This window comes from Lepidochelys olivacea, assembly GCF_965140295.1.
Source record: "Lepidochelys olivacea isolate rLepOli2 genome assembly, chromosome: 3".
NCBI classification, from domain to species: Eukaryota; Metazoa; Chordata; order Testudines; family Cheloniidae; genus Lepidochelys; species Lepidochelys olivacea.
The window spans coordinates 47,226,451-47,252,868 of record NC_140413.1 but is presented as its reverse complement, the minus strand read 5'-3'; the positions used below and the strand labels follow the sequence as shown (position 1 = coordinate 47,252,868).

General features: G+C 40.9%; 1 protein-coding gene across 1 annotated transcript; it reads right to left on the bottom strand.

Annotated features, from left to right (window-relative positions):
* Positions 1 to 257: 257 nt before the first annotated feature.
* On the bottom strand, positions 258 to 26,418 carry GFRAL (GDNF family receptor alpha like). Its single transcript, XM_084622744.1, has 7 exons — positions 26,304 to 26,418; positions 24,786 to 24,842; positions 22,469 to 22,617; positions 19,320 to 19,570; positions 11,612 to 11,707; positions 1,457 to 1,538; positions 258 to 427 (listed from the first exon to the last, which is right to left on the bottom strand). The coding sequence occupies exons 1-7, from the start codon at positions 26,334 to 26,336 to the stop codon at positions 355 to 357; spliced, it is 741 nt and encodes a 246-aa protein (XP_084478870.1). The 5' UTR covers positions 26,337 to 26,418; the 3' UTR covers positions 258 to 354.

Here is a 26,418-nt window from a genome sequence, read left to right as displayed (position 1 = left end):
ATTAACCATCTAAATGTAAAATTATAGTTGTTGTTCTACCTTTCCATCAGCCAGATGATGAAGAAGAAGATTTTACAATCATATACTGACAGTCCAAAACTATGGGACATAGACAGTGCCATATAAATCAATGAGCATGCACAGGTGAGTGAATGAGTGCAATTTTAACATTTTTTCCATTTGGGAAAGGTTTTGTACATATAAGTAAATATAAAACTTTCATACTCTCAACCACAAAATCCCATCACAAACTAGACTTTATAACATACATTTTATTATGACTTATCCACAACAGGCTGGCTACCAAGAATAGCCTTAAAGAGAGTTTGCCAGAATATTGATTATCTATGACTGTTAATGGACCATAAGAATCTCAGATGAATGAACTGGTGAGGGATTTCTTGATGGATATGTTGCTCTGCAGGCTCTGAAAACAGAGAGAGTACATTTATTTAATAGTGCAGTTATGTAGCTTTTGGGTGGAATCCTGGTTCCTTTGAAGTCATTAGCAAAACTCCCACCAACTTCAATGGAACCAGCATTTCAACCCTTATATTTGCGATGAGCATTGTGGTATAAAATCAGTCCCTTCACAGTACCTAATGTACTTTCTTCTAAATTGTTTCTACCCATGTTTAATCCCATTTTATTTATACTCTTGACTGATAGTCTCCAGTCACTGCAAACCATATATATGAAAAGAAATAAACTGTATTCCATATATCCTCGACTTGTCTTTTGCATCTTTCTACAAAATTCCTCTTTGATCTCTGTCTCAGAATTTAATAATGAAATTTCACGCAACACCCTACCACTATATCTCTTGCCACCTTTGGTTCTATTCCCCATCCTGTGACGTGTGTCTTAAAACCTGGCCATTTAATCTGGCCCAATAAAATGCATCATATTTAACTTGTGTATGTAAACAAACATTTGTGCACTTGACAAAGTTAATGTGTATTTTTTTTGTTGCCACTTTGTAAGATAAAATGTGGTACACCCTTCACTCTGACAATTTGCCACAGAACTCCCATCAACAATAATGGGACCTGCACTGATAAAAAACTCCACGCATGGGTTTGTGAACATACCCCAAGGTGAGTATTCAACCTGTTCATCCCCTGTTTGCCAGGGAAGTATTCCTGCTCTCCCCCAACATTTTGCCCACAGGTTTCACCCTCACCTGAGATGGACAGGGAAGCTGGAAAATGGAGTCCCTTTTGCTAAGCATAGTGCATTATTGATGTGCACAAAACAGATTTCCATGCTGAGTCTCCTACCTCTGACAGGGTGGAGCAGGTGGGTACCAGCAGGACTAATTCATTCTAGCACTGGGATACATTGTACTGCATTTTAAACACAACTACAAAGGTAGAGTCAAAATGTCAGGAGAGTAACTCTCATCTCTAGAATGCCAATTTCCTAATACCAAAGATTTGTAACTTTGTCAGATTACCTGGTCTTTAGGAGAGCCACCAGGATTATTCCCAGGATGAGTACTATGCAAGATGTATATGCAATAATATAGATTGTTTCACCTATGGATAAAAAAAATGGAAAATTACACAAGGACTGTATTGTTTTAGTAGTAAGGATTCTTCCCTCTCCTACTGTTGCAAAAGCTTTCACATCTTCCCTGAAATCAGTTGGCAAATACCCACTCCAACAGGATTCCATATAGAGAGAGCTACAACTTACCCCATGTGGAAGTTTATGGTGGTGCAGCATTTGACATCCTACTAGGTAAGTGATGTTTTTCCATGAGCACATTACACCTGGCTACCTGTTTGATTCCAGGTTGATGTTAAGGTGTTGGTTTTAACCTAAAAAACACTAATGGCCTGGGACCTACCTATCTAATAGACACCCCTCCCCCAATGGCATATTACCACAGTTGCAGGGGCACCAGAGCAGAAGCCTCACTGGTATAAAGAATTCATGGGCTGCTGGCAGGGTATTCTCTGTTCAAGCCCCGGGCTTTTGGCATTCTCTCCTTCCCATGAGCCTCTAGCCAACAAATCCCATAAGCATGTATTTAATGTGACTCCTTATGTGCTGACAATTAAATATGTGCATAAGAGATTTGCTTGGATCAGGGCCTAGGTCTGTAAAAGCCTATGTTCAATATTGCTAAACCCAAGCATTGAAAGAGAACACATCAGACCACTACCCAAATCATAAGATTGCTTTAAAATAATGAGATTTAAGAAAATAACCAATTTGGGGTGTTTCTTATTTGCCTTCTGCTTTCATAGGCATTTTTGATTTTTTGGATGAAAAAATTCAAATTTTTTTTTCATTTTTTTCATCAAAGACATCCAAAAATTAGTCATAACTGAACAGTTATCATGAAATAGTTCGATTTTGACACAAAAAAAAATGTGGACAAAAATATTTGGTTAAAAAATTTCGGTTACCTCTATTGGCAAAACCACATCATCGTTAACCTTAAGGTCATACTGCAAGGCCTAGCTGTTCTCCCTGGCTTCAGAGAAATGGGGGATTTGGGAGTCTGAGTAGTGGCAGGGTACTCTTCAGTGGGGCAGAGGAGTGCTTGAAGGGCTTAAACTTCAGTCCGTATGTTTGCTGTGGACTGGGTGTTTAATTGCTGCTTTTAAAAAAAGTTGTCAAGGGTGTCCAGAGCCTGGGATAGGCATTCTTTTTCTTTACAGTATAAACTGAAATAATATATCTGTTGGATACACACACACACACACACACATCCTCCCCCATAAATATACTTTAAAGTGAAGTCAGATTCAATATATATGTACAATAAACAAATGAAAAAGCACAATAAGAGGGGAAGAAACTGATATTAAAGAAATTAAGTTTCCACACAGAGCTCTCACACTATGTCCCCCACTCACTGTCTACTAATGGGCAGACAGGTATATCATTGGAATTAAAACAAGTTATGGAACTGGACTAGATGACCTCCTGAAGTCCCTTCCAACCCTGATATTTTATGATTCTATGATCTTAGGATGACTGACGGCAACTTTTCACATCATGAACAGCAAATGAAAATGTCATAGATTATGATATGTGCTGGTTCCAGCCCCTATTCCATGAAGAAATAATAGTCTCAGTTTCAATAAATATTATACTCTGGTATCTGCAACCTTGTATGCGTAGTAGAGGTGGGATAAAGTCGCAAATCTGATTTATGACTGTAGGTTGGTGTCGCCAGCCATACTGGGAAGGTGAGTGAAATAAGTACAGGGATTTCTATTCTGTATGTGGAAAGTGAATGGCATAGATTGCATTTACTAGTTCATAGTTGAATGGTGGACAGGGGAGCGTAAAACGTCAGCTGTTCTGATCTCAGCTATTAGGTGTTTGGAGTAATGTAAGTACCTACATAGACCTAGCGCTGAATGACCTTTTTTGGCCAAAATATGAAGAATTAATGTCAAATTTGCTGAATTGTTTGAGTTGAAAAAGATTCTGAAAAATCTGACTGTTTCATTTCAACATTTTTGAAAGGAAAAACTGCAATTTTCTGAGTCAAAACAGTTCTGTTTGACCTCAAATGATTCTTTTCAGACTTTTCAGCACAGCCAGCAAACCAAAAAAACCCATTATTTGCACAGCTTTACAGAGATCAACCATTTCCTGACTCATTACAGGAGGCAGGGCTGTGACTGATGAGGGGAAGGGATAGCTCAGTGGTTTGAGCATTGGCCTGCTAAACGCAGGGTTGTGAGTTCAATCCTTGAGGGGGCCATTTGGGATCTGGGGAAAAATTGGGGATTGGTCCTGCTTTGAGCAGGGGGTTGGACTAGATGACCTCCTGAGGTCCCTTCTAACCCTGATATTCTATGATTCTATGGGTCTGCTGCCCTATGAAATGTTGGTATCTCTAATCACAACATGCTGGTGGAGTAGGAGAGAGTCTAGTCTGTAGCTCCCTTACTGTGGTTGTGAGGTAATTCACAGGGCACTTCTGACATGGGCTACAGACTTTCCCTAGCCATCCCCTTGCACGCATCCTGTTTATAGTGTGGGAGAGAACAGTGGCAGTATGTAGACTGTATAGGTAGAGTTGGTTGTATAGATGTAAGAAGACATCTGACAGCAGAAAGAGGCTGGGAGAGGAAACGAGTTTTTCCAGTGCATGGAACCAATCCTCAATGGTATTATTAGTGTGTGTAAAGCTGCTTATATTTGTGTACATGAGAGGACGATCTTGAATATTCATTGGACATATTAGTGTTTATGAGGGGTCCTCACAAGTTGTCTCAGGGCCCCCCCCACATTTATAAAGAATGAAGTTCACAATGTTTTATAATTTACAAATTAAAGTCAGTGAAGCTGAACTAATCTCAGTTCCCACAACATCTGCTCTACTTATAAACCATGTCAATTGCTTGTTTGTCTGGACACTCACCACTGCAGAACTGCACATTAGAAAACAGTTGAAATCTCTGTACACTCATAGCAAAATAATATTAATTTGCCAAGCACTGTTTTTATGGTTTCCCAAAGAAATAAATCAGATTTCTGCATTCTTAACTTCCCCTCTTTACAAAACATCTTTTGCACCCAAAGCTCTGGATTGAGCAAAGTAAAATTTTATCTTCACACGAATATTTTTTTCAGATTAAACAGTAATCACGAATATCTTAAATGATCTGGATCTACAACACCGTGGATGACAATTTGCATAGGTTAATGTATCAGCCATGCCACTGAAACTGTATTTCAACAAAGTGTGTCTGCTGGTAGGCAGTAACAACCTTTCATTAATTGTTTTTTGGGGGGAATGTTTTAAATTCAGATAAAATGGGTGAATTCCTGACTCCATTGAGATGAATAGAAAAACTCCCATTGACTTCAGTGGGGCAATGATTTCACCCAGTATGTACCATGATAGTGGGGTAAAGACTCATTCTGAAGCTTTGTTAGCTGTATAGAATATACATAATGTTGTAATTGCTTTTAAGGAAGTATGGGATTAAGTCAATGGGTTTTAATAATACCAACATGTGTAGTATATATGGAGCAAGAAAAACTTGCCCTCTTATCACCACAGAAAAGTTAAAAATTCAGTACAAGACAGGTAAGAAAATTAACAAGGGTCCAGTACCATGAAGTTAAATGTGAAATTACTGCAACCCATACGGCATGAAAGAATTTTCTTTACCACCCTAAAATACTGTTGCTAGACAGTGCAGGGTCTGGAAAGCCCCAGACTTGTACTGCTGTTTGCATCTGAGGGGACACCTATGCGTGCAGGTGTAATGTCTCAAACAGAGTTGTCTGCTTGTGGAGTCACTGTAGGGGAACAGTCTCCAAATTGCACAGTATGGTTGAAATGCTGGTAAATTAAAAACTGCCCAGGCTGGTGATAAGTATTGGGTGGTGGCTGATGAGGAACACTTCTGACATGGACCCAGGGAGTGTTATTTTAATTGGACTATGTTCTGTTTCACAACTACATTTCTTGTGGTTATAAAGGAAAAGATTTTTATATTTTGTACCAGCTTTTTATAATGTAATTAAAATAAAAGCATAGTTAAAATTACTGAAGGATGCTTTAAAGGTAGAGGAATATTATCATGTGGGATTACACGCTGGTGAGCTATACCAAAGGAGGTGAGCATGCATCCCCGGTTCAAACTTTAAGCCTATTATTAATGGTGGTTCAAATTATTACAACTACTGTGGTCTTGAGAATGTGTTGCTGGATAGCAAACTTTAAAAAGAAAGCCCCAAAAAACCAGAAACATAATGCAAATGAAACAAATGCTAATATAAAAAAGTAAAACAAAAGCAGTGGAATGTAGGCCTTGTTTGACATGAGTTATTGGACACGGGTGAGGCTCATTTTTTGGGAGACAGGATTAGGGAAGTAAATGGATCAACAGGCAGGAAGCAGAATGTCTGTACTAGCTAAGATAAGGGGGAACACCCAAGGAATCATTTACAATGGACAAGATCACAACAGATAACATAAGCCTGGAAAGCAAGATGACATATAGAGTACATCCTGCATGGGCAGTGTAGGGACAGAACACGCAATACAGAAATTCCTGCAGAGTAACCAAGCCAATCCGAAAACATCTGTAAATGTATTTGAAGGAAGAGGTTTGCTGTGTAACTATGTATGTGTGGCACACCCTATACCCACCGCCTACATTTGAGTGTGATCAACTCAGTGTGGCTTTGCAGTATGCCAAATAAAGGAACCTGAGTGATGAGACTGGAGTTGAACTAAGCTCTTGGGGAACTGAGTGAAAACAACATCTACACAGCAAATCCCCCACCCAAAGCAGTGAGTCTAGTGTAGAGATACCCATAGAGTCTTGGTCGATTGACTTGGGCTTGCACTGTGGGGCTAGAAATAGCAGTGTAATTGTGCTCCGTTAGGCTAGAGTCCGGGCTCTGAAACCCAGCAAGAAAGGAGGGTCTCAGAGCCCAGGCTCCAGGCTGACCCCAACCACCTACACACTTATTTTTAGCCCATCAGCGTAAGCTCGAGTCACTTGACCCAGGCTCTGAGAGTACCTCTACACTGCAATAAAAGACCTGTGGCATGGCCTCACCTGGCCCGGGTCAGCTGATTCAGGCTTGCGGGGCTCAGGCTGCAGGACTAAAAATTGCAGCGTAGATGTAACGCTGGCAGACCCCGGTCTGTGGTGGGCTGAACTGAACCTGGGACTTTTGGAGCTTAGTGCATGAGCCTCCACTGCATGAGCTAAAAGCCATATGGCTGTTAGCTAAGGCCATAGAGCAGACTCATTAATCTCTCTCTAAGTGGTCTCCGTGCCACTTGATGGGACAGAACACCACACTCAGGTGTGTGGGTTACATAGACATTCAGGCTCGGGCAGGGCTCTGGAATCTAGTGAGGGGATGGGTCTCAGAGCCCAAGTTCCAGTCCAAGCTTGAGTATCTACACTGCAATTTTTAGCCCCTCAGCCTCAGCCCTGTGAGCCCAAGCCAATTGACCTGGGCTCTGAGACTTCTGCTGCAGTGTAGATGTACCCTGAGACTCGCTGCCATGGTGGGTTTTGGTTGTTTTTTTTTTTTTTTGCAGTGTAGATGTACCTTTGGTCAATAATAAGGATTTGGGCACTTGACTATTGCCTGACGAAGCACTCCCACTGCATCTTCTGCTATTCTTATTTATTTTTCAGAAATCTTAGCAGAGTTGCTCAGGCAGGTGGCGGGTGAGAGCAACTCAGGCCACCCAACTCTTTCCTTTTCTGGTTCGAAGGAAGCCAGAATGTATTAATTTTAAAGTGCAGTCTGTCGGGACTGTAGATGCTAGGTCAGTAGTTAAAATCCCAGGGCAGTCCCAACATAACCAGAACCATTGGTAACTGTGCACAGACAGTCTGGAGAGTAGCTTTCAACTTTATTCAACCTAACTCATGCTGTGTCTACACTGCGCACCTTACAGCAGCACAGCTGTGCCATAAGGTAAGCAGCGTAGGCGCTCTTTGTTGGCGGAAGAGAGCTCTCCCACCGCCAAAATAAAACCACCCCCAATGAGGGTTTTACCAACGAAAGGGCAGAGTAGATGGCCTCAGATGAGATTCTTCCTCTTCCTGGGTCCTTTCCTGATCTCCCTCTCAGAAACTAGACAAGCCATTTACAACACACACTTTGCTTCTCTACAAAAGAAAAAGGACACTAGACTATCTAAACTACTACATGCCACAAGGGGCCTTAACAGTTCCCTTAACCCACCCAGCAATATTGTTAATCTATCCAACTATACTCTTAGTCCAGCAGAAGAATCTGTCCTATCTTGGGGCCTCTCCTTCTGCCCTTCCACCCCCACAAACATGATACAGTTCTGTGGTGACCTAGAATCCTATTTTCGATGTCTCTGACTCAAGGAATAGTTCCAACACACCTCTGAACAACATACTAACTCACAGAGACCTTCCTACCAAGACTACAAAAAGAAGGATTCTGGGTGGACTCCTCCTGAAGGTCGAAACAACAGACTGGACTTTTACATAGAGTGCTTCCGCCGATGTGCATGGGCTGAAATTGTGGAAAAGCAACATCACTTGCCCCATAACCTCAGCCGTGCAGAACACAATGCCATCCACAGCATCAGAAACAACTCTGACATCATAATCAAAAAGGTTGACAAAGGAGGTGCTGTCATCATGAATAGGTCGGAATATGAACAAGAGGCTGTTAGGCAGCTCTCCAACACCACTTTCTACAAGCCATTGCCCTCTGATCCCACTGAGGGTTACCAAAAGAAACTACACCATCTACTCAAGAAACTCCCTGAAAAAGCACAAGAACAAATCCGCACAGACACACCCCTAGAACCCCGACCAGGGGTATTCTATCTGCTACCCAAGATCCATAAACCTGGAAATTCTGGACATCCCATCATCTCAGGCATTGGCACCCTGATAGCAGGATTGTCTGGCTATGTAGACTCCCTCCTCAGGCCCTACACTACCAGCACTTCCAGCTGTCTTCGAGACACCACTGACTTCCTGAGGAAACTACAATCCATCGGTGATCTTCTTGAAAACATCCTGGCCACTATGGATGTAGGAGCCCTCTACGCCAACATTCCACACAAAGATGGACTACAAGCCGTCAAGAACACTATCCCCGATAATGTCACGGCTAACCTAGTGGCTGAACTTTGTGACTTTCTCCTCACCCATAACTATTGCACATTTGGGGACAATGCATACCTTCAAATCAGCGGCACTACTATGGGTACCCACATGGTCCCACAGTATGCCAACATTTTTATGGCTGACTTAGAACAACGCTTCCTCAGCTCTCGTCCCCTAATGCCCCTACTCTACTTGCGCTACATTGATGACATCTTCATCATCTGGACCCCTGGAAAAGAAGCCCTTGAGGAATTTCCACCATGATTTCAACAATTCCCATCCCACCATCAACCTCAGCCTGGACCAGTCCACACAAGAGATCCACTTCCTGGACACTACGGTGCTAATAAGCGATGGTCACATAAACACCACCCTATACCGGAAACCTACTGACCGCTATGCCTACCTACATGCCTCCAGCTTTCATCCAGACCACACCACACGATCCATTGTCTACAGCCAAGCTCTACGATACAACCACATTTGCTCCAATCCCTCAGACAGAGACAAACACCTACAAGATCTCTATCAAGCATTCTTACAACTATGATACCCACCTGCTGAAGTGAAGAAACAGATTGACGAGCCAGAAGAATACCCAGAAGTTACCTACTACAGGACAGGCCCAACAAGGAAAATAACAGAACGCCACTAGCCATCACCTTCAGCCCCCAACTAAAACCTCTCCAATGCATCATCAAGGATCTACAACCTATCCTGAAGGATGACCCATCACTCTCACAGATCTTGGGAGATAGGCCAGTCCTTACTTACAGACAGCCCCCCAACCTGAAGCAAATATTCACCAGCAACCACACACCACACAACAAAACCACTAACCCAGGAACCTATCCTTGCAACAAAACCCTTTGCCAACTGTATCCACATATCTATTCAGGAGACACCATCATAGGGCCTAATCACATCAGCCACACTATCAAAGGCTCGTTCACCTGCGCATCTACCAATGTGATATATGCCATCATGTGCCAGCAATGCCCCTCTGCCATGTACATTGGCCAAATTGGACAGTCTCTGCGTAAAAGAATAAATGGACACAAATCAGATGTCAAGAATTATAACATTCCAAAACCAGTCGGAGAACACTTCTCTCTCTTTGGTCACTCGATTACAGACCTAAAAGTGGCAATTCTTCAACAAAAAAACTTAAAAAAAACAGACTCCAACGAGAAACTGCTGAATTGGAATTAATTTGCAAACTGGATACAATTAACTTAGGCTTGAATAAAGACTGGGAGTGGATGCGTCATTACACAAAGTAAAACTATTTCCCCTTGTTTATTTCCCCTCCTACTGTTGTTGTCAACTGCTGGAAATGGGCCGCCTTGATTATCACTACAAAAGGTGTCCCCCCACCCCCGCTCTCCTGCTGGTAATAGCTCACCTTTCCTGATCATGCTTGTTACAGTCTGTATGGTAACACCCATTGTTTCATGTTCTCTGTGTATATAAAATCTCCCCACTATATTTTCCACTGTATGTATCCAATGAAGTGAGCTGTAGCTCATGAAAGCTTATGCTCTAATAAATTTGTTAGTCTCTAAGGTGCCACAAGTCCTCCTTTTCTTTTCTTTGTACATAGGGTATTTGCTGCTCAGTTAGCATTAGAACCAACATCTTTGCTGGAGGGTGAAAACTGAAGCAGTGTCAAGCAGTCTGCAGGAGTTCCAGTCATCCCAGTGGATGGATGGGGAAAGGCAAAAGCTACCAAACTGTGGGATTCTATGGGCAGGTGTGGTCCCAGCCTTATTTATAAAGTCCTATAACAAAGCTGTTTATCTGATTGCCACCAGATTTATTGACTAGATAGGTTATTGGGAAGCAGCAGAGGTATGTTCTCACTTAATTTCTCACTTACTTATGGGGATTAGGTTAAAAGAAAAGTGTTCCTTGAATTAAACAGGATAAATCCTGGCAATATGGAAGTATTTTAACAAAAGTTTCAAAAAGCACCCTGTGATTTTAAAGTCCATCTCTTACTTTATAGGGAAAACATTCACTGATTCCCTCTCTTTAGACTGAATCACCTTTCCATATTACAGTTTGTCGTGAAACAGAGATGAATGAGCTAAGTGTTACTATTCAGGGCCTCCTACAAAGCCCCTTGAAGTCAATTGCAAGACTTCCATTGACTTCAGTAGACTTTTAATCAGGCCTTTGGTTGGTTACTGATTGCATGCTCTCTGCTCCAGACAGCTTGGGGAAGAGGGTGGATATATCCCCTCCAGCCCCCTGTGGCACCTTATCGACTAACAGACGTATTGGAACATAAGCTTTCGTGGGTGAATACCCACTTCATCGGATGCATGCAGTGGGTATTCACCCACGAAAGCTTATGCTCCATTATGTCTGTTAGTCTAAAAGTGGCAAAGAGTCCTGTGGCACCTTATACAGATCCAGACTAACATGGCTACCCCTCTGATACTTTTCATCCATGAATCTTTAAAGATTTAACAAAGTAGTTGAGTACTAGTTCTCTCCACTATTGCGGTAAGTTTACCTAAATTATGTTACTCCAGCTACATGAATAATGTAGCCAGAGTCGACATAGCTTAGGTCAACTTTCCCCCAGTGTCTTCACTGTGCTGCATCAATGGGAGATGCTCTCCGGTCAACTTACCTTACTCTTCTCGAGGACCTGGAATACTGGAGTCGACTTGAGAGCGCTTGCCATCAATTTAGCGGGTCTTCACTAGACCCTGTAAATCGACACCCACTGCATCAATTGCAGCAGCATTGATCTCCCCAGTAGTGAAGACAAGCCCTGAGGTCCGTTTTATAGAGGGGCAAACTGAGGCATAGAAAGGTGTAGTGACTCAACCAAGGATACTCAGCAGGCCAGTGCCAGAACCAGAAATAAAGCTCAGGTGTCCTGATACCATTCCAGGGCACCATCAATTGGGCCATACTGCACGGTGTTTCATGAACGAAATTTCAAAGACTATTTCTGTGAAAATCATGAAGTTATTTCCCAAACTCACCATTAAATAGAGAACGGAACCTTGTTATGGGAAGTTTTTCTCCTGGCATATCAGTATGTATCAGCTGAAGGCCTGTCTTTCCTCTTGAAATCTGACCTGAAAACAGGAAAAAATATTGGGATACAAATATACTTTTTTGTACAGTAGATCAATTAGCCACTATTTATAAGAGAAAGCTGTTAAATAATATTGTCCCTGCAGTGAACACGTGAACTAAATAATTTGGTAAATATAAATTGATATTTTTATGTCTCAGTTATAGATTATTATAGGATGACTTACAGAGCTTTATGGAAACAGAAATAGAAAAGTTCTCTGCCTTCAAGGTGCTTACATTCCATTTGGATAGAAACAAGAGGAACAATTTTAGGGTTATGCATATGAGTGGGAGCATAGAGTCAGAGGAGATCAGGAATGGGAATGGGTTTTAAGCAGCTTACCAAGGCCAAATTCTGCTCTCCAAACCCATTTCCAGACTCTTGCACCTGCTCAAAACTCACAGTCTCGGAAGGTGCAATCTCACAAATTGATCAGAAAATACATGAATATCAGAGCCAGTGGGCTCAGTGCAAGCACAGAGGTGCAGCAGAGTGCAGCAGTTTACAGAGTCAGAGGCTAAGGTACCAACAGTCTCTAAAGGAGATACTGGAGCAGGCTGAGGAGCCAAACTAATTTTCCTGGGAGTAATGCAAAAAGTCTGAATGGCATGAGGAAGAGAGTCTTTGTCACGGACTAGAAAATCAAATATCACGTAAATAAATCCAGCACTGGCATATTATCTCCATCAGATGCAATTAATAAGAAACATACAAATTTAAAGTTTAGAATATTTATGATACTTTTCTAATTTTGATATTTTGGCATTGAGATATTCATTCTCTCAGATCAGTTTATGATACTGATTCTGTACTGGTGCTAACTGATGTGTTTCCTATTACACTGAAGTGGTCATTTGCAGCCCCTGCTCCTTTCCTCCCAATCCGGATCCTGATGTTAACAGAGGCTGTAATCCTGCAGATGGATCCCATGTATGCCCATGCACAGTCTCATAAACCAATAGGACACCATGTGGGCTGCTTGGCCATCTGTGCAAGTCCCTTTTACAGCAATAGGGCCATGCTAGCATCTACCTCAGGGGTGGGCAAACTATGGGCCGCATCCGTCCATCAGGGCTTTGGATCCAGTCCGCGGGATTGCCCCCTGTGATGCTGCAGGCCCCGTGCCGCTCTCAGAAGCAGCTGGCACCAAGTCTCTGTGGCGCTGGGCCGGAGCCCGAACCCCTCCTGCATACTGCCCCCCAACTCCCTACCCTAAGCCCCCTGCCTGAACCTCCATGCACCCCAACTCCCTGCCTTGAGCCGCCTGCTGCACCCTGCACCCCCGTGCACCCCAATCCCCTACCCTGAGCCTGCTGCCATACCCCACACCTCTCCTGCACCCAACTCCCTGCCCTAAGCCCCCTGCCTGAACCTCCATGCACCCCCAACTCCCTGCCTTGAGCCGCCTGCTGCACCCTGCATCCCAGTCCCCTACTCTGAGCCGGCTGCCTTACCCCACACCTCTCCTGCACCCAACTCCCTGCCCTAAGCCCTGTCACACCCCGCACCCCTCCTGCACTCCAACCCCCTGCCCTGAGCTCCCTCCCGCAGTCTGCACCCTTTCTGTACCCTAACCCCCTTCCCTGAGCCTTCTCATACACCCCACACCCCTCCTCTGCCCCAATCTTTTGCCCTGAGCCCGTTCCTGCACACCACACCCCCTCCCACACCCCAAATCCCTGTCCCGGCCCTACATACAATTTCCCCACCCAGATGTGGCCCTCGGCCCAAAAAGTTTGCCCACCTCTGATCAACCTTCTTCTCCATTCTCACTAAATCTAAAGCCAGAGATTTATTTTGTTGGTCCTATGCATTTGTTTATTATAAAAACCTCATTGTAAATAATCAATAATGAAAGTTGTTTAAAACCCACACGCTGACCAGACACCGAACAGATAGCAACATGAGCTTTAACAATCAATATCTCCATAATTCCCCCACCACTGAGGGTTTTAACATGGTTGCCTAACACTTTAAAATATAATCATAAAAATATCCCTCTTTGATTTAATATTACAACTGCTAGAGGTATAGAAAAATGAAAAGGAGATATCAATCAGCAAGAATAACAAATCAAATCCCAAAGAAGCCATTTCGGTCTAGCTGACATGAAAATGTTGTGATAATATAGCACCAAGTTGGTGACTGTTCATGTCCTAACACTTTGGTTAATCAAGTTTCCATGGAGGTTTTACCCTGATGCTTAAAGGAAATGCTGCCGGGAATGGCAAAAACTGATGGGGTGTTATTTGATTATTATTGTGAGCAAGGGACTGTCTTTTTGGTGTGTGTGCACAAAGTGGCTAGGGCAATTTGGCTATGATCATTGCCTGGAGCCTTTAGGTGCTGCCACAAAACAAATGATCAGTAATTATTATTATTATCCTCAGAACCACTGCTATAATTATGAATTTGTTAGCTTTATCGGCACTTCTTTCCTAGGGGGTATATAACTCATTGTAAAATCTTGCTACAGTCTGAAACTTAGCGCTGAAGGTCTATGCCTTGGGGTAGTGTTTTCACAATTTTATTTTGTTAGGTAGCCCGTAAGTCATATGAGTGCAAATTAAAAACCAAGAGTTTTGTAGTTTTCAGCATTATTATCTCTGCTGATATTACTCAATATCAGCCAACAGTTTAATTGAAATTTTGTATCCAACTAGTCTTTTTTTTAGAAAATTACCTTTTCCATTAGAAAAGAAGCTCCTTCCATTCAAAATGCAGAAGAGTCACTACTTCTCATTAAATGTGTTATAAATATTTTATTTTACGAGGTCTGTTATCACATGGTGCTAGATTGTATGCACCGAAGCTGTGCTAATGGATTTTGGTCCAATGTATCTTAATTCTCTAGTTAAAGTATACTGTGGCAATAATTTTTGTATTTAAGAATATATAAATAGCTGGTCACTTGACAGGGTCTTATGGCTCTGAGGGAATTAATACAGCACACTGAGCTAAATCCTGAAATTCTTACTTAGGACCATATTCTGATGCCTTTCCTCATGTTGTGGGGGATCTTACTCTTCTAGAAGCCCCATTTGAAACAATGAATTTTCTTCTTATGGAAAGAATTTACTTCACTGTTCAATGTGAGAAAGGGTATCAGAATCCAGCCCTTCATTTTTACTCAGCCAGTACTAGGCTAAATTGCCACTGAGCCAAATTCTGACCTACAGAGGCCCCTTGCTGTCACACAAAGTGACACTCAGGATTGGTCAGGCCAGTGCACTGGGGTACAGAGTGGCTCCGCAGCTAATCGGTGGGGATCGTCTTAGCCCCAGATGGTGATGCTCATCAACCCCTCCACAGATTGTGCCCTTCTGTCTTCCCACTTTGAATTTCCTGGAGCCTACTACTGACTTCAGGTGCAGTGACCCTTTCCCAGTACTAGCAGGTACTTAAATATGAGAGGATAATACCTTGGAAATACCAGATTAGATACAGTAGTGATATAAATAGAGTCCAATAAGATAAGTACATCCAAATTCAATGGGATTATATGTATGCTACTGACAATGGTCTACAACAATTTGAATATAAGGTTGGCGTTTAACATATTAATCATAATATATCACAGGGCTATACTGAGCCAATTTTTGTGGAAATTTGCTGTATACAATGCAAATTAAAAGTTCATATAACTTTTGTAGTAAAAAAAATGGAAGTTAGTATATATTCTTATATGTGTTACTTTCTTTCTAAAGGAGATGATGGTGCAATGATGATAATCAATGGGACACAGTAATAACAGGTTACAAAACATATAGGAATGACAGAGTAGATGCTGGTGGGGCAGTGGCTCTCTACATGATAAGTGCAGGGTCCTGCACTTAGGACGGAAGAACCCAATGCACAGCTACAGACTAGGGACCGAATGGCTAGGCAGCAGTTCTGCGGAAAAGAACCTGGGGTGACAGTGGACGAGAAGCTGGATAGGAGTCAGCAGTGTGCCCTTGTTGCCAAGAAGGCCAATGGCATTTTGGGATGTATAAGTAGGGGCATAGCGAGCAGATCGAGGGACGTGATCATCCCCCGCTATTCGACATTGGTGAGGCCTCATCTGGAGTACTGTGTCCAGTTTTGGGCCCCACACTACAAGAAGGATGTGGATAAATTGGAGAGAGTCCAGCGAAGGGCAACAAAAATGATTAGGGGTCTGGAACACATGACTTATGAGGAGAGGCTGAGGGAACTGGGATTGTTTAGTCTGCAGAAGAGAAGAATGAGGGGGGATTTGATAGCTGCTTTCAACTACCTGAGAGGTGGTTCCAGAGAGGATGGTTCTAGACTATTCTCAGTGGTAGAAGAGGACAGGACAAGGAGTAATGGTCTCAAGTTGCAGTGGGGGAGGTTTAGGTTGGATATTAGGAAAAACTCTTTCACTAGGAGGGTGGTGAAACACTGGAATGCGTTGCCTGGGGAGGTGGTAGAATCTCCTTCCTTAGAAGTTTTTAAGGTCAGGCTTGACAAAGCCCTGGCTGGGATGATTTAATTGGGGATTGGTCCTGCTTTGAATAGGGGGTTGGACTAGATGACCTCCTGAGATCCCTTCCAACCCTGATATTCTATGATTCTATGAAAAGAAAGCAGAGAGTCAAATATTGTAAAAATCTTAAATGAATCACACTGTACTACAGAACCTCTATGGATGGAAATTCCATTCTTGAATAATAAGAGTACAACAGTAGGAATAAACTACCAACCACATTACCAGGATGGTGACTGTGCCTTTGATATTCTCAGGGAGATTAGAGAGACTACAAAAACAAAAATCCCAGTAATAATGGGGGATTTCAGCTATCCCCAGATTGAATGGCTACATGTCACCTCAGGCAGGTTGCAGAGATAACATTTGTAGACACCATTTGACTGATTCTTGGAGCAGCTTGTCCTGGAACCCACAAGGCGAGAGGCAATTCTTGATTTAGTCCTAAGTAGAGCACAGAATCTGGGTCAAGAGGTGCATATAGATGAACCACTAGGTAAGAGTGACCATAATGTAATTAAATTTAACATCATTGTGTGTGTGTGTGGGGGGGAAATACCAAAGAGACCCACCACAGTAGCATTTTACTTCAAACAGGGGAACTGCACAAAAATGAGGAAGCTAGTTAAATGGAAATTAAAAGGAACAGTCACGAGAGTGAAATGTCTGCAATCTGCATGGAAACTATTTAAAAACACCGTAATAGAGGCTCAAACTAAATGTAAACTCCAAATTAAAAAAACAAACAAACAAAAACCCCACCACACAGTAAGAGGATAAAAAAATGCCACCATGTCTAAATATCAGAGTAAAAGAGGTGGTTAGAGGCAAAAAGACCCTCTTTAAAAATTGGAAGTCAAATCCTACTAAGAAAAGTAGAAAGGCGCATAAACTCTGGCAAGTAAAGTGTAAAAGGATATTTAGGCAAGCCAAACAAGAATTTGAAGAGCAACTAGCAAAAGACACAAATTTAATAGCAAACAATTTTTTAAGTACATTAGAATCAGGAAGTCTGCCATACAACCAGTGGGGCCACAGGATGATCGAGATGTAAAAAGAGCACTCAGAGAAGAGAAGGCTGTTGTGTAGAAGCTAAATGAATTATTTGCATTGGTTTTCACTGCAGAGGATGTAAAGGAGACTCCTACACCAGAGCCATTCTTTTTAGGTGACAAATCTGAGGAACTGTCACAGATCAAAGTGTCAGTAGAGGTGGTTTTGGAATTTGCAGAACTACTAACTGTGGTATGTGACCCACTGCTTAAATTAGCCTTTGTACCAGATGACTAGAGGATAGCTAATGTAATGTCATTTTAAAAAAAAAGGCTTCAGAAGTGATCCTGGCACTTACAGACCCTAATTTCAGTACCAGAGAAATTGATTGATAATTCTGTTCTTTACTAGAGTTTCAGACACATAGATGAACACAATATGTTCGAGAAGAGTCAGTATGTCTTTTGTAAAGGGAAACCATGCCTCACCAATCTATGAAAATTCTTTGAGGGTGTCAACAAGCATGTGAACAAGAGTTATCCAGCTGACACTGTATACTTGGGCTTCCAGAAAGCCTTTGACAAAGTCCCACACCAAAGGCTCTTAATCAAAGTAAGCAGTCATGGGATAAGAGGAAAGATCCTCCCATGGATCAGAAAGTGGTTAAAAGATAAGCATAAATGCTCAATTTTCACAACGAAGAGAGTGGTAAATAGTGGGGTCTCCCAGGTTCTGTACTGGGACTTTTGGTGTTCAATATATTCATAACTGATCTGGAAAAGGGAGTAAACAGTGAGGTGGAAAAGGGGGTAAACAGTGAGGTGGAAAAGTTTTCAAATGATACAAAATTACTCAAGATAGTTAAGTCCAAAGCAGATTGTGAAGAGTTACAAAGGGATCTCACTAAACTGGGTGATGAATGGCAAGTGAAATGCTGATAAATGCAAAATAATGCACACTGGAAAATATAATCCTAACTACACATACAAAATGATGGGCTCTAAATTAGCTGTTGCCACCCAAGAAAGAGATCTTGGAGTCGTTGTGGATAGTTCTCTGGACACATCTAATCAATGTGCAGTGGCAGTCAAAAAAGCTAACAGAATGTTGGGAATCATTAGGAAAGGGATAAATACTAAGATGGAAAATGTCATATTACCTCTCTATAAATCCATGGTATGCCCACACCTTGAATATGGTGTGCAGATGTATTAGAATTGGAAAAAGTACAGAGAAGGGCAATAAAACTGATTAGGGGTATGGAACAGCTTCCATATGAGGAGAGATTAAAAAGACTAGAACAGATTATTAAGGAGGGATACAACAGAAGTCTATAAAGTCATGAATGTTGTGGAAAAAGCGAATAAGGAAGTATTATTTATCCCTTCACGTAACACAAGAACTCAGTATGGCCATTCTTTTGTTCTTAGACTTGTGCTCAGAAATGAAATAAGAAGAAAATCTTTAAAGGTCCTGATTAAAGATAACACATATTGGACTCTTCCTTCATTTCTGTTGAGAAGCTATTTGAAGGTAGATGGTCATAGACAGAAGACCGTAGACACTCTGTGGGATTCTATATAGTTTCACAGGCAACTTGAACTACACTTAAAATCCTAATCTAGATTCCCAGAAGTAAAAATTTTAAAAAATGCACTTCTAGCCAGTCTAAAGCTATCCCTAGCGTTTTCACAAAAATCCGTACACTCTGATGAAACAACAGAAGGAGAAAAGGTAATCTACCATAGCACTGAAAAGCGTGTACAGAAACATACTCAATGACTGCTAGCAGAAATGCTTTAGAACCCTGCTGATATTTAGAAACTTATTGCCTTCACGGAGATTCCACTGACTTCATTTAACCATTTCAATTCACAACTTAACTAATGACTCTTAGTAGGAATATAAAATGTTTGCAGGCACCAAAGAGCACCACATTGCATATGCAGTTCATCTGGATAAATGAATCCTGGGTATAACTTTACTGAAGTCAACAGCATTACACTAGAAATAAATGTGACACAATGAAATATTTTATTGATCTTGCGATCTAATTCACATAATAGATTTTGTTGTATAAAACAAGTATGTTAATATTTTAGGGTGCATTTTTCTTCACATAACTTACTGAAGCAGGACTTGCTGTGAAGCAGGTGATGGAAGAGCTTGCACAAAGACTGTTCAGCTAGTGGGACAGTATGACAGGTGCATTCCACGCGAAGCATGGTGCCCCAGTTGTCAATGTAAGCTGCTCTGCAGTCAGCACTTCCAGAGCAAATCAGATCATCCTTGATTAAAGTTTCAAGGCAAGCTTTATTGTCATAGCATCTTTTTGTCACATGTCTCCAGCACTTAGACCGAAACACTTCATATTTTTTCCTGGAGGAAACATACAACAAAAGCGTTGCTATATTATGATTAAGACAACTTGACATGGAGCAACACATGATTAAAATTTTCTTTTACCAACATATTTCTTTTAATCAGACATTCCCCTGTGAATGCTGACTATGGGTCCTGTAGGACAGTAGCTTTCTATACAAAATCAAGAGGAGAGGAGAATAAAGGAAAGAGTATTTTTATGGTATGAAAGGTTCTCCCAGAGAAGATATCTGTCATTCATTCAGGCACTCTTCAGGATTTGATGTCTCCTGAAGTCCCTTTCCTGTCAGATCCTGTAAAATTTCAAATGGTAGGAGCAGGCTGACAGTGGGTTCAAAAGCCTTCCTGGTCATCTGACTCCATCTTGGGATGCTATGGAACAGTAGGCTTGGTAGGGCACAATATTCCCTCATCTCTATTGAAAGTAAAAAAAAAACCCTATCACATCATAAAGGTTTAATGACAGAGATCTGCATCAATAGCTCAAAATTCTGCTCTCCTTAAACCTGTCCAATTTCATTGATATCAGTGGTGTCGCACAATTGTAACTGAGAGAAGAATCTGGGCTTCAGAAATGAATTTCTTTGAAGAAAATCAATTTTGATCAATTTACAAACAGCAGAGATTTTCCAGGATCCAACAATAAGCGGTGAAAGTAACAATCATCCAGAGAGGACAGCTTGCAGTAAGGTAGAATAATCAGACTGGACATCATAATGAAACCAAAGCAAGTAAATTTCTAATGGATGTGGCAGGTTTGTAAAATCATACATCTGGGCAGAACAAACACTGAATTGGAGTGATATAAGATAAAGACTATCTAATCCACACAGCAAAACGTTTTACAGGCTAAAAAAGAAAACTAAAACCAAGTCAACCATAACTATAAAACTATATTAGAAGACAATTAGCGGTGATCAAATTAAACGAGGAGTAAGTAGGCTAAGTTGGTTCCTCTTTCTCTGGTCAATGATCCCATATGACAGTTTATTTACTATGTTGGGTAGAATTAAAATAGCCCTTTATGTGACAATGTTTAACAATTCTAGTTTATCTATTTTCTTAACAGGAGTGTTGTAAAACCTTTGATAAATATCTTTCTAACCAATATCTATTATATTAAATATTAGTGGATTGAAGGGGCAATGGGTTATCGGATCAGACTGTAAAGTGCTGGGCATTGACCCATTAAAATATGGCATCTCATACAGCTGAAGACTAAGTACAGATTTCACAGGGCTGTTAAAAATAGCATGTCTGGAAAATGATACCTTATAAGGTTCAATGTAGGACCCAATTACACAGCACTTATGTTACACAATTCAAGGTTTCAGTCGAAGTAGCTCCCATTTCTGTGCTAATGGCACAATTTTTTTTGTTCAGGCTCATAATTTAAAGGAACAGCTAAATATAATTCACAGTGTAATTTTTATATTTATCTCTACTGATTGTTAATGTTAGCAAACATATAATGTTCAAGGGTAATGGGTAATTCAACAAGTCTCTGCTAAATATGGTTTCCAGTTAGACTCCTACACACACAATTCAACCAGGCATAAAAAAAATGACAATGCTCCAGTGACGTCAATTTGAATTGAACTTGCTTATGGCAGAGTTGAATGTGATCCTTGATCTCTTTACTGAAGGTTAATTTACAGCATGCTTAATTTATTAGATGAATTTCAGGTCTTGTCCAATAGTGCTAGAATGACCACATTGAAATCTAAACCCAGCCAAATAATGGTCACATTTAAGTGGCACTGTATGTACAGGCCAATCCTACAGCTGTCTCTCACTTAAATATTTTGTAAAATAATAGGAAATAAAATGCAAAAGCTGGCTCACTCTACATGATTGATTGTATATGATAAAAGCCTGGTGTGTCCATAAACAGAGGATCATCATCACATAGTCTGTTTGAAGGAGAAAAGGACAAAAAGAAATAAGTGGAAATGTTTTCTTATTTAGACCATTTCCCTTGTGCAACAATTGGGTGCAATGGGTCATATTACTGGGTTAATGGATAATTAATTTCACCAAATGAACTTTGCTCAGTCAGCTGCATGCTTTGTGCAAACCATTTGAAGGCAAAGAGGAATTCCCCAGGACAAAATCTGAAGCGAGTGGGGTTGAAAATCTCTGAGCGCATAATTTGTCTGTCAGAAACTGCTATGGGTGATGATAGACAAGAAGTATAATACCCAGACTGAGTTTTCAGGGCTCACAATTAGAAAGAGCTGACATGGAAACCTTTGAGAATCATAAGGAATAGAACCTGCAATGCCATTTTTACAATAATTTTTCAGAACAGATCCATGTTTTCAGGAATTGCTAAAGTCTGTGCCATGTGATAAAGAACATATTAATATTCCTTTTTAGGGTAGAAAGTGAAAACAATCCACTTAAATATTGTAGTTAACTGGTTAATCTATATGTTTTGCACTTTCCTTTCCTTGCCAGGATCAGAACTGCTCAGCTGTCATAGTCACTATATTACTGAGATTTCCCTTAAGCTGATGTGCTTTTTAGTAGCATGATCTGAGTTCTAAACCTACTGTAATTGTGGAGTTTTGAGTGTCCATTGTATATAGTGACACTCAGGAAGTGCCCAGATGGCCCGCGATTTATTTTAATAGGAAAGTTAAAAGATGCCAAACTCTTCCATTGCTGTTGCTTATAAAGTTTAGAGAAATTTATTTGGAAGCATACTTGTTCTCAGATACCGGCAATGCCATCAAGTAACTATAATGAAGAAAATCATTCTGTGGGGTGTGTGTGTGTGTGTGTTTGTGTGTATATATAAAGAGAGAGATTATATTTATCACCTTTTTTCATTGTTATTGACACTCACATTACCAGGCAAAAGTTAAATAAAGTAATTATTATTTTACTTACCTGCACAATTCATTGTCTTGGCACCTGTGAACTACATTTAGACATGAAGGAGGGGGAACTATGTTGACTGCACATGGCTTGCCATGAAGAAGATCTTTGGCTTGCTGACAAGATTCATCAGGCTGGGTGCAGTCACAAAATGTCAACATCTGGGCAACATTAAAAGGCATATTTTGATAGAAGAACCTTATGGCTGCTTGGCATTGTTCCATGTTGCACTGCTTTCTAGTTACTGAACAAACTTTAAGGTACAGAGATAACTGTTTATTACATACTTCATCTTCAATACATTCCTTGTTTACATCAAAACAGGTTCCATTCTCTATGTATTCTAAAAGGATAATAGATTTAAAAAAATACACAAAGATAAGTATAAAGACCAATCTAGTGGTTGTTTTTTTGCACTTCTGGATTCTGAAAGCAGTTGCAGGATCCAGTCTTAACTATACAAGAAACATTTATAAAAATTAGAGCTGGTCCAAAAAACTGATAGACATTAGTACAATATTTCCCCCCTCCTCCATACCCAATTTTTATTTGTAAATATTTTTTTTGGACTAAAACTTGTCTACCCGCTGTAGAGACAACTGATTAGGACATGAATCCAATTTATCTCACTATTAATAACAACATGCTGGAAATGTGTAATGGGGGTGTGAAGGTTGGGAAGGTGAGATCCAGAAGGCTTTGTAAGGTTTCTCTACAAAGAAAGGTTTCCCTGAGGAACCCCCAACCCCCTATCCCCACCTCGCCTCAGTATATGGCTACTGCCAGTCACCCTCTAGCCCCCGTTCACTGGGGCGGACTGCAGTGTACAAGCCCCTCATCACAGGCAAGGAGGGTCTGAACCTGCTGCTTTCACCTATGCTTGGCTGCCCCCTGCAACCGCAGTACCTATTTGGCCTTAGACTAGGCCTGCAGCCTGGGAGGTTTCCAGGCCAGAGCTCCCCAGCTCGTTTGGCCTTCCCCCAGCCCTGCTCCAGTCTAGGTACCCTACTCAGCTTGCAGCAGCCAGGTCCCTCCCTCTCAAAAGGCCAGAGAAAGAGTCTCTGTGCTCCTGGCCCACTGGCCTCTTATAAGGTCCAGCTGGGCCTTGATTGGGGCATGGGCCCCACTGTGTCTTTTCCCCCCGTCAGCCTGGGCTGCTTGCCACAGCCACAGCCCTCCCCTGGGCTGTTTTAAGCCCTTCGGGCAGGAGCGGGTGACCACCCTGCTACAGGCTGGATACACTGCAGTTAAGGTTACTTTATAGAGCTGAATAATTAAAAATCCCAACCCATCAAAAAGTCTGAAGGACATATGGCATTTCATTAATCATTGGCGTGTAACTGTTTTTCAGAAATTTAAGTTTGAATGACCTCATCTCTTTATTTCCCTGTTTTTAGAGATCTGAGCTTTGCTGACCTCAACCTTCTGGAAGAGCATGAGACACTGCTGGGCAACCTTAACTCTGCTTTAATGAAATTTTTTGTTATTTGAAACATTGAGGGTGAAATCAAGTTAATGGACACTTTGCTGTTGACTTCAACAGAGCCAGAACTGCAGCCATAGAAAGTAAGCTCTTCATTTCAGAGCCTTTGTTTATGTATTCATCTGTGAACTCCTAGTGCTCTTCTCGTACTATCTTTATAAATCGTAATATCACAGTTAGGGTCCAAACCTGCAAGGTCCTCCTATTGAGTTTAGTATTATTTCAGAGCCCCCAGCACCTCATAAAGGGTGCCCAGGACCTGACAGGATTTGGTCTTTATTTGCAAGGCAAAGTATAGGGACATGCCATAGTGTTGTGACTATTGATAAATAAATATTATTAAGGTATTTTTATTACAATAGTCCCTAATGCTGTCATGTTAATGGTGACGTCTGTAAGAGTGAGATATCTATCTTAACTATTATTTATGCACCTTGTTATAACCATATTTAATAGATGGGGAAGCTAATTCAGATAAAATTAGAACAATCCCCTGCTACTGGAACTTACATCTATTCTTAGACTCAGTTTTGAACCTAAACCTTTATGTTCTGAAATGTTCAGATCATTTTTTTTTAATTTAAAAATTTTGAATGGGACAAAATCAGAAGAATTGCCATTGGCTTAAATGGGATCAGGATTTTTTTATTATGAACTTCTGTATCCTTCTCTGACCAGAAATCTATCTGCAAATATTTGGGGTTCACTAAATCTGATATTTTAAGTTTGTTTGTTCAATGTTGTTATTATTATGTAATCTATATGCAGCGACATTGTCCACTATCACAGACTGAAAGAAAAACAATAAATATGGTTTATAAATTAATAAAATAAATTCAAATTTACCATGTTTGGAAAGAGCAGATAAGTTCCATTGTAATTTAGTTTCCATGTTAATATTATCTAGAAGAAAAAGATACATACAGAGACTATATGGAGCATTGATACATTACGTCAGCTTGGTTGTGAGCTTTAATGTAAAACTTTATTGACTCTAATGCTAGCATAACCTTTCACATAAAAGTACAGAGAAAAAAAATTAGGTTAGTCAAATAGACTTGTCAATTTGTTTACAAGCTGCATAAGATTCATTAGGTTTATTTAGAGATATTAAAGCAAATCTGCACAGGACCTTTCTTCATTGCTATTGGCAACATCACTCTCCTCTCTGAATACGTGGCCTAAAAGTTTGGGACCTCAATGAGAACTCTTGGGTGCTTAGCACCTCTGAAAATCAGGCCCCTTATGGCTAAATATAAATATGGTAGCCTAAATTTTTGAATGTATACACAATTTTTAAAAACTATATTAATAAATAATAATAATAATTATTTAGTAGTCATCGTAGTTAGAGACGGTTGTTACAGGTTCATCAGGAAATGCTGATTCTCTGAACTGAAATGGTTCACTGAGTCTGTTGCAGATTTGTTGAAACTTTTACTGAAACACAGTGTTTCAGGGTGCACAGCTCCATGAAAGAGAGCCTGTCAGCTGCCACAGCTCTGAGTGTCTTGGGGCTGGTCGACTCTGTGACTTCAGAGCAGATCTCCCAGGTGGACTGCCCAGGGCTGGGGACCCCAGATGCAACTCGGCTAATTATATGTTCTACAATAATAATAATACCAAGGTCCGTGGCTCTGGGCTGCTCCCTCAGATCAGGGCTTCCAGGAACCCTGTTGTATAACTGGGAGCCTTGAAGCCCTGGAACCCCTGACTCCCAGGGCATTCCTCACTCATGGGCTTCCCTGGAGCTACAGACTCTGGAAACTCAGCAGCTGCTGAGTGAAATTGGCTTTCTTGTCAGCTTCCCTGCAGCTATTGCAAGAATATCAATTTCACTCAGCCAGGATTGATCGGGGAGCAAATTTTGTTTGGAAACATCATACAGAAATGTTTCTGAAATTATTTTTTTAGGTTTCCCATTTCAGTGACAACAATTTTTAAAAAAACAGTTTCAGGTTGACCTGAACTGAGTATTTTTTCCTCAGTTTTTGGTCCAGCTTCCCAACCAAAAAACCAATTACTCACTTCATTCTAGTACTAGCAGTGGCTCTGAAAGGCTCCGCTCAGCACCAGAATTCCCTTGTGCTAGGTGCCGTACAAACACATATTATGAAATTATTCAATTAATTCAAACTACAATTTCACCTACCACTTGATAAGCTGTTTAAATTATTCACATGCATATAATCAGCTTCCTAAAATTCTCCTGTTCCCAACATTCAACTGCAAATAAGTCATAAAATATACAAACTTTCCCACAGATGTGATAATACTGGATTCAAGTAAGACAGTTTTACACAGCTTTTGAATTGCAATAAAACAGAATTTTAACTTTTAAAGGTATCCCTGAATAGCACTAACCTGGATGAATGCCCTGATTTCTCTCATCATCATAGTCGTCTTCCCGCATGGCAAAAGCTTGATTCTCCTGAATGTACTGTAAACACGTGTTATTAAAGATACTCTTCCATATTTT